The sequence below is a fragment of the Zerene cesonia genome, chromosome 18 (genome assembly GCF_012273895.1).
Source record: "Zerene cesonia ecotype Mississippi chromosome 18, Zerene_cesonia_1.1, whole genome shotgun sequence".
In the NCBI taxonomy this organism is placed as follows: Eukaryota; Metazoa; Arthropoda; class Insecta; order Lepidoptera; family Pieridae; genus Zerene; species Zerene cesonia.
This window is the reverse complement of record NC_052119.1, coordinates 121,256-130,255: the sequence shown is the minus strand read 5'-3', so window position 1 is coordinate 130,255 and position 9,000 is coordinate 121,256. Positions and strand designations below refer to the sequence as shown.

Below are 9,000 nucleotides of genomic sequence, written 5' to 3'. Positions count from 1 at the left end.
TATAAATTTGTAGATAAAATAATAGTAATCAATTTGAAATATACAAAAATATTAATATTTTTCATTTCAAAATCAGTAGAAAATATAACTAATATACTAACCTCCATAATAATTTTGTCAAATGGATCTGAAAGGCCTATGAAATACTTGAAGGTGTCAGCTATAGCTGATGTGGAGATATGCCTCAATAGATTGGGCAAGAAGTCCCTCCGTGCTTTGAAGAAATCTAATGCTCTCAAACACACTATGTGATGTAGATAGCAATCCTGCAATGAGACTTCAATTAGAATAATATTTTGTAAATGTAAAATTTTACAAAAATTTTGCGCTTGAAAATCATATAATAATTAATGTTTACTCAATAGTGATGGAAGAATTTAAATTATTATGCTGTCAGGATTCAATTCTGCTAATCTTTTATATTTCTCTATCTATAAAACTAAAACTTGATCAGATTTACCTGTTTGGGACTCTTTTTAAGCAATGTTTCTACAGTTCTACTGAAGTATGAAGCCAACAGAGGATTGAGAGGTGGTTCCCTGTTCACAAAGTCACAGAGTCTATTCATTTGCACCGGATCCATGCATAGTCGGTGACTCAATGTTGATAACTGGCTTGTTAACACCTCACACGCTATGTTGGAGTGCCGGTACTGTGACGTCAGCTCTACATCCTTGGGTGGTTCTTCTGTTATGAGCGTTATGAGCTCGGCCAAAATTTCTGATCTTGTAAGACTGAAATTATAATATAACATGACAGTACATTTGTTTACTTTACAATAATTAAATATAACGTATGTTAAATATTTACAATTGTATTAAAGCCTTATTGTCCGCCTTACACTCCTGCAGGATATCATCCGCCTCCAAGATTTGTGTCAACGTTACGTTCTGCAAGAAAATTACCGTTAATCAGAATTTATACTGCCTTCTTTGCATGAAATGCCGTAGCAAATTGAATTGTCCATGTAATTATTATGAAACCGTTAGCAATATGTGTGTAAATCATGAGGTATTATTAAATTCCGAGACGTCTGCACCTAACCACCAAGGCAAAAAACAAAAACACCAACCTCCTCTTTTAAAAGGAAATTCAACTCCCTCATGCCCACATAATTCGCGCTCCAGAACATTTTTACAATTAAGTACAATTTGATAAACTATACTAAATCCATATAAAAACTTATTTTTTTAAAGATTTAAGCGCTTTTGTGATAAAAAAGTGCAACGATCCTTTTTCTGACAAGAGTCAAGACAGAAAGTACCATAAACAATATAGTAAAAGAGCTCAAAGACAATGACGTCTAATTTAAGTGCTGCTAGTTGGAAATATACACTTTTCATTTTCAGTTCAAACATTCAAATCGTATGTTAATAATTAATATTTTATTACATTCACATAAATATATATGTCGGTGATTGATTGTATTCATGTGCTATGTGATGATAATATATTAAAGTCGAACACAAATTGTTATAATCTTTGAATAAGCATAGAACTCTACAGCATTCAAGCGATACTAAAATGTATGGTCATGAAATGTAAAGTCCATATCATGTAGGTTTTAAAATAAATCTCTTTGTTTAAACGAGCTTATCTGAATTTGTTAGGACAATCTTAATAATTAAATAGATTGTAGTCCATATAAAAATCGTAAAACTTGACATTCCATGCAAAAAGTGCAAAGCAAAAATTAAAATATAACATATACTTCTCTTTGGTTTAATGTCTTCTCTATGTAGGTAGTAGGTCGCCAGCATTTCAAACTGCCGCTCTTATGGCGTACACTAATTCTACAAATATTACATTTGTATGTACTAATTACTCCATTATTTATTAAGGGACTAAATTTTAAAATAAGGTTTCAAATAAAAGAAAAAAGATGATAATATTTTAATTTATTATTTTCGTTTCGATTGAAGTAACTGCATTGCCAGAGCTTCTGCCTCATTGACTGATAATGTAGCAGAAATATCTTCAATTTTCTTGATTTTCCGTGGTGTTACACTTTCTTGTGGAATTCCTTTACTGGCAATTAATTTACGTTTTGTTGGCCTGTAAATAAAAAAAAAACATTGACACTAACAATAAAACACAAGACTGATATAATCTTTAATTAAAGTCAGTTAAAAAAGTATACTTTACCATGAGATGGCTCATAACCTACCTGTGATATTTTTCTTCATCCCCATCACTGGATATTGACTGATCATCAGATTGTAAAATATCCCTGTCATCATCACTATCTTCATCACCACTCTCATTTTTCTTATCATAGACCTTGTCAGGATCTGGAAGCCATGAAAGATCTGGCCCTTCAGACTCTGACTGACTGCCAAAATCATCTTTTTCACCTTCATCTTCTTCTTTTTTCTTATTCTTTAGTTTTCGTTTTTGCTCTTTGTGCTTTGCTTTAACTTTTTCCCTGAACCTCTCTTTATCATATTTATCTTCCTCCTTCAGCACTTCTTTAGCTTTCTCAATGTCTATACCGCCAACATTTTCATTTACAAATTGTTTGGCCAGTTCTGACTTAACATCTTTCTTTTCATCTTCTATAACTTCACCATCTTCAGTGAACTTTATTGTTGTATTTACTTTAATTTTCTTTTTAAGGATTTTCTTAGCGACTGCTGCTTTCGTGAGTGGCTTTTTCTTTTTAGATGACGGAAATTCTTCAACTGCAGCTGGTTCCACTTCTACATTCTTTTTCTTAACTTGAAGGAAGTCATCTTCATCACTATCAGCATCATTGTGGAAATCAAACGTCGGTATATCATTCTTCTTGCTTTTAGGTTTAATTACTTCTTCTTCAACAACTTCTTCCGACTCACTTTCCTCTGTACAAGAATCAGATGCTTTCGTTTTTAGTTTCTCAATAGCATTGTCCCTCTCTGCATTTTCCTTTGCTTTTAACATGGCCCTACCTCTTTCTAACTTTTGTAAAAATCTAATTCTTGGTGGAACAATTAAGCCTAGAGACTTAGCATAGGCATCTGTATCTAGAAGTTGTACATTAAAAATCTCTTTGTTTTTCATTACGAATACAGATTTTAAATAGCTAACGAATGCCCTCTGAGCCGACTGTTTCAGTTCTGTGTTGTCTGAAAGAAGAGCTTCTATTTTTCGTTGTGGAGACATGACTTTTGATGGATCTACAGATATTTTGTTAATTGGAATTTTACTCTTGTTTAAATCATCAATAATTTTTTCTTCATTAGGCAATAACATTAACAATCCTTCTCCTTTCCCTAAAACTCCTCTAGCTGTTCTTCCTGCCCTGTGTATGTATGTCTCAACATTTTCAGGGCAGTCATATTGTATAACCCAATTGACCCGAGGAAAATCTAATCCCCTTGATGCCAAATCTGTTGCAAATAGTACAACATTTGATTTTCTACAGAACTCTTGGTAAATCCTTTCCCGTTTCTCTTGATGTAGAGTGCCATACAGAGCCAATAAGCTCACACCTGGTCTTAATTTACAAAACAATTCATACACATATTTCACTTGTTTGCATGTTGCCATAAAAACTAAAACTTTTTGTTTTAAATGATTCTTAATAAAAGACCACAATATGCCCACTTTTTCATCAATCTCACACACAATGTAGCTCTGTTGCAATGACTCTGGTGTCACCGTTTCTGCCTGCTCATGCGGTGCAACATAAGTGGGGAAGGATAGACTGAGTCTGGCCAAATCTTTTACAGATTTTGTTTGTGTAGCTGAAAACAATAATGTTTGTCTTTTTGGTGGCAAATTTTCAATAATTGCATTCATTGTCGGCTCAAAGCCCATGTCTAAACATCTGTCAGCTTCATCTAAAACAAGAATTTGAAGACTGCTACAATCAAATAGAGGATTTTCATCCATATGCTGCAACAAGCGACCAGGCGTGCATATAAGAATATTAATTTGGTCCATCCGTTTACGTTCAAACTTCAAATTTTGACCTCCAATTATCAAACCTGCTGAAAAATCATGGTTATGTCCAATTTTTCTTAAAGTTTCATAAATTTGATAAGCTAACTCTCTTGTAGGTGATATAACGAGTGCTCCAACACCATCAAGTCGTGTCCATTTTTTACAGAATAATAATTCTAATATTGGAATTAAAAATGCCAATGTTTTTCCGGAACCAGTCTTTGCAGCTCCAAGAATATCTTTCCCTTGCAAAGCGTATCCGATTGCTTGCCTCTGAATGTCAGTAGGAATTGAAAAATTGTTTTCTTTAAGTCCCTTCAAAGTTTTTTGAGACAGTGGAAAGTCTTTAAACGTTTTAATTTCTTCTGGTACAATCTGTAAAATAAAGAAGGTATAATTAGATGGTATATAATATATATATTAATGTATAACAACATCCTAAACGTTTTAGAAGAAAACTAAAATTAAAATTTTATACTTGTACATACTTTATCGTATTGTCCCTGTAAATATTGTATAGCAGCATCTTCTTCAACGCTACGTTTCTTTCTAGGTTTAAATAGCCTATGCTTTGCTTTTCTCCCTTGCTGTTTATTATTACTACTTTCTTTTTTCATGGTTTATTTTCTTAATTTCCAAAATCACATTTACAGAACCCACATGTCGAATGTCGATTAGCAACTGACATCTGACATTAGGATTAGTAACTAGTGTGACAATGACATTGCTCAATGTCGTTCGAATTTGACATACTACTACTACTACAGTTTTTTTTTCTTCCATAAAATGAAGGCACTGGAGGCGCTACTCGCCAGAAAAAATAGAGTAGAATGGATTGACTCGACTAAATCTTTATTTTATTAATTTTGTTTTTCGCACCTATTTAGCCACTAAGATACTCGGAAATTTGTACAAATAAGGTAGGATCGCGTGATGATCGAAAAGATAGAGAACACTATTATGTTGCATAGAGGTTGTCTGTAGAATTAAAAAAAATTTGCATTCATGTAACCGGCTGCGCGATTTCCGAAGATCTGTGCATGTAACCTTTTACAAGTATAAATGATGAATTCATAATTTTTTTAAACTACCGTAGTTTCTAAATAATGTTTCTACAGAGAAGAATTGGCAAGAAACTTGATACTCTTTATGATTAATGTGATTAATTACAAGTTCAATAAAACAGAATTCTAATTCGTTGGTTTCTTGCAACTGTCCTTTTGTTTATTTGGAAACTATATAAAACACTGATTTTTATCATTACATATTTGTTGTCTGTAACATTTAATTTCAATGTTTATTGTATCATTTTTGGAAGAAAAAAGAAGTAAGAATTTCAGGTAATATGTTTCAATATATTAATTGATATTTAAAATTATGTTATTATAATATTGTGTTGAGGTTGGGTGTTAAATATAGCAAACAGTCATAAGCAAAATTTTTGTGCATCTTTTGATTCATTTACATTTCCGTTTCATTATCTATAGCATCTCGTTCACTCATTCGTTTATTGTCTTCTTTTTAAATCAATTTGTTCGAGTCACTTATTCAACGCTTTGTATTCAGTTACGAGGTACGTCGGACGTGAATTGTAAAAGTGATATTTGTAAAAGCTCGTATACAAGAAAATATTTCGTCGCGTTATAGAGTACTAAAATTTTAAGGTGAGCTTATAAAATTTAAAATATTTGTTTTAATTTAAGTTGTTTAGTGTACTCCTGATTCCATGTTATTAAATTATCCTCATTGTTAGAAGGTTCTGTTCAGTGTCGAGTCATCCAGACCTGTTTAGTCTATTATAATATAGTCCAATTCTATACAGTTATAATTTGGAAAATTTGAACATTAAGCATACACTACTCCTATTACTCCCAACTGTTTACAAACATTGTTTCATTGTTACGAACGACGAAACGGGTTTATTTTTTGCGTAATACTGAATACAAACTGGTTAGGAGCTCGGAGAAAACATATTTGATAGTCAGTATAAAAAGCAATATGAAAACTTCGTCTAAAATATTATCCGGGCATAAATTAGCTTAGCTAATGCTGTTGTTAATTTCTAGACAAATTCGACCACCTGTTTTTGTCTTACAAACTTTTGCGTTTATAATATTAGAATAGTAGTGTGGGTATGTATCGAATATTTAAATATTTTTGTTGTTGCAATAATTATTATTAATACATAGTTATTATAATTTTAATTTTTTAGAAAATAAGATATCTCCTCTCAAAAAATGGGAGGTAATGTGGTTTCTTTGTATAATGAGGGTAAAAATAATAAACATGATATTATATCGCGATAGATACCTACAGTACATCTCAATTCTTTGTTTGAATCACTAACGAAGAACGAGGTCATCCTAGGTCGGGCGCACGTGTAAAGTTACCTACCTACACAATATAATTTTTCTACAGGCTGCAATTGGTAGGAATAATGGATTAAGAATTAATTTAATAAATTAACTTTAATAATAGCTACGTTAACATTTGTAAATGTAAAAAACGCACAGTATCGGAAAGAAGTTTTTCTAAAACCGATTAATTCAACTTAAATTAATCCTGTGATTAACTGGACGTATTCGTCGTCGTAGCGTATCGTAATAGTAGTCGATACATTAGACCTTTTTTCATGGTAGATAAAAATTTAAGGAACAAAAAAATATTCGGCTAACCTAAATTGAGAAATGTTTCAATTTATTCAAATTAATTTATCTCAAAGGTAATCAAAATGAAGAGTCTAGCAGTGGTGCTGATGTTGGTGGCGGCGGCAAGCGCCGTCAGCTTTTTCGACCTCGTCCGCGAGGAGTGGAACGCCTTCAAGGTAAGGTTTCCATCTATTCCTTATACATCTTTTATTTTCCCCAATTTTATAGACATAGCTCAATGACACACTCAGAAACTGTACACACTTCCTTATGGACACTGGGCACGCGGGCAATTTCACTATTTTCCGCAATGGATACTATTTATACGCGCTAACAAATTAATTTATATTTTTTATGTTCAAACCAACAAGGCAATATTAATTGCCCTTAGTTCAAGATTAACTATGGATTTTTGATACTTTTATACTGATATTGAATCTAAAAAGTAACCCATTGTTGGTTCTATATTTAATTACTTAAAAAAGGGATTAACAAAAGAAAATAAACATGAAGAGAGAGTGTAATAAATAACAATTGCATATAATTTACTCAACTTAGGTGTGTATTGATATCAAATGATGTTATTATAAGAGAAGTAACGAGTTCAAGGGTGACGAGAATTATGCTCAATACTCGCCGACATTCAATATTCTCAGCATAATAAATAATTTCAATTAAATTCATTGAAAGTGTATGATTTGATGAAAATTAAACGTCCCTCTGTGTACACTAATATTATAAAGGGGACGCTTTTGTATTTTTGTATGTCTGTAACGTTTTCACTCAAAAACTGCTGGACCGATTTCAAAATTCTTTCGCCATTGAAAGCTGCAACTTTATTGAGCGACTATATATGTAGCACGGGCGAAGCCGGGGCGGATGGCTAGATAGTGATAAGATTGCCTTATGCACAATATTTTTTATTGTATTATTATCTACATACCTCATAATTCATTAAAGTGCATTCGATACACTTGCGGGGCAGGTTTTCTGATAAAACAAGTAATATGGATATTGTTTTTTGAGGTAATCTCAATTACTCAATGTCGTTTACCCCAGCCTCGAAGAGTCCCAGGGTTTTATGACCCGAGTCCGGTTTTTACATATTGTATGATCTTTTTTCATATAATATTATCCATTTTATGATAGCTATTAACATTGAATATGATAAGCTGATTATGAAGGAAGTGCAGGCATACATTGTTTACATTGATTAGCTTAGCTTACCTACAGATTTTTATGTACTTCGAGTTGTTTATTTGACCTTAGTGAGCGCGTCCTGGGAAGAATGTTTAGGGCAAGATCATAGAGTAGATCTAAGAAACTCAAATATTAGGAAGTCTCAGCTGCTGTCACGCAATAACTGTTTAGTTATCTGTAGTAGCATGCGATGCATAGGGTGCTGATCACTTATTGGCCTATAGTAAAACAGTTCAGTAAACTAGACATTTTTATCATTGACGTTCCACATCCTGAACGGGAGTTGTGTTTTTTCGAAATATTCCTTCTCCAATTAAAATAAGGTGCTATTTTGCGCAGCTCGAGCACAAGAAGGAGTACGACAGCGAGGTGGAAGATAAGTTCCGCATGAAGATATTCGCGGAGAACAAGCACAAGGTGGCGAAGCACAACGCGAAGTACGAGCGCGGCCAGAGCAGCTTCAAGCTGAAACCGAACAAGTACTCCGACATGCTGCACCACGAGTTCGTGCACACCATGAACGGTTTCAACAGGACCGTCAAGTGAGTCACGGCATTGTGTGTCTTGGCCAATTGATTTTTCGCTATAGTAACCCTTTTTGTAACGATTCTTTATTTAACCCAACGTTTCGAACACTTAACAGCGAGCGCGTGAATACTATCATGAATAGATCGCGTTTTTAATCCGATAATCTCTTTAATTTCTCAATGTATATATAATATTTGCGTAAAATCAAACATAAGTTAGTATTATGGCTTGGGTTTGTTCAGGTATTTATAAATATTTTTTTGGTGTAGGTTAAATTTATTTATAAGAAATAACCAATTGTTTATCGTAGAGTTGTTAATGATTTTCGCGACTACTGAGCTTTTTGGATAGGTCATTGGTATATAAATTTATATAAAAAAGACAATGTATCATCACACCGTTATTTACCTTTTTATTTATTTGAATGACATTCAAAATGCAGATAGCGATAAGAAAAGCACTCGGGTCGATACTCCTATACGCAGGACCAGAGTTCCTTGACTTAATCGAAATCAGGGTCTAAATTGGGCTTTCGAATCCCAACGCGTCCCAAAGTTCAGTGACCACTCGGATATTAAGGGACCTCAACAAGTTTAATATTTTTATGGACTCTTTATATTATTATGAATGATAATGAGATTAAACACAATTCTTTAAAATTCGTTGGTATATTATTGTTGACTTTAATGTTTCATTATTG

At 33.0% G+C, this 9,000-nt stretch overlaps 3 protein-coding genes across 3 annotated transcripts in view; 1 reads left to right on the top strand and 2 right to left on the bottom strand.

Moving 5' to 3' along the window:
• The window catches only part of LOC119834036 (serine/threonine-protein phosphatase 6 regulatory subunit 3-B), a 5,733-nt gene extending 4,489 nt beyond the window's left edge, over nucleotides 1-1,244 (bottom strand). The window contains exons 1-4 of the mRNA XM_038358313.1: nucleotides 1,073-1,244; nucleotides 811-890; nucleotides 461-734; nucleotides 102-266 (exon numbers count right to left, since the gene is read on the bottom strand). Coding sequence (XP_038214241.1) covers nucleotides 102-266; nucleotides 461-734; nucleotides 811-890; nucleotides 1,073-1,132 — 579 coding nt within the window. The 5' untranslated portion in view covers nucleotides 1,133-1,244. The remainder of the gene's footprint in view (nucleotides 1-101; nucleotides 267-460; nucleotides 735-810; nucleotides 891-1,072) is intronic.
• A 637-nt stretch (nucleotides 1,245-1,881) lies between these two features.
• On the bottom strand, nucleotides 1,882-4,602 carry LOC119833881 (probable ATP-dependent RNA helicase DDX10). The gene is made up of 3 exons (XM_038358098.1): nucleotides 4,413-4,602; nucleotides 2,168-4,299; nucleotides 1,882-2,055 (listed from the first exon to the last, which is right to left on the bottom strand). The coding sequence occupies exons 1-3, from the start codon at nucleotides 4,539-4,541 to the stop codon at nucleotides 1,902-1,904; spliced, it is 2,415 nt and encodes an 804-aa protein (XP_038214026.1). The 5' UTR covers nucleotides 4,542-4,602; the 3' UTR covers nucleotides 1,882-1,901.
• An 830-nt stretch (nucleotides 4,603-5,432) lies between these two features.
• Nucleotides 5,433-9,000, top strand: part of LOC119834035 (cathepsin L-like) — an 8,775-nt gene continuing 5,207 nt past the window's right edge. The window contains exons 1-3 of the mRNA XM_038358312.1: nucleotides 5,433-5,588; nucleotides 6,647-6,748; nucleotides 8,112-8,314. Coding sequence (XP_038214240.1) covers nucleotides 6,656-6,748; nucleotides 8,112-8,314 — 296 coding nt within the window. The 5' untranslated portion in view covers nucleotides 5,433-5,588; nucleotides 6,647-6,655. The remainder of the gene's footprint in view (nucleotides 5,589-6,646; nucleotides 6,749-8,111; nucleotides 8,315-9,000) is intronic.

Coding starts and splice junctions, on each gene's coding strand:
- LOC119833881 (XM_038358098.1), bottom strand. CDS start 4,541: ATGAAAAAAGAAAGTAGTAATAATAAACAGCAAGGGAGAAAAGCAAAG. Junction 4,300..4,412: donor TACAGGGACAATACGATAAA/GTATGTACAAGT, acceptor TTTATTTTACAG/ATTGTACCAGAAGAAATTAA. Junction 2,056..2,167: donor GATGAAGAAAAATATCACAG/GTAGGTTATGAG, acceptor TTTTATTTACAG/GCCAACAAAACGTAAATTAA.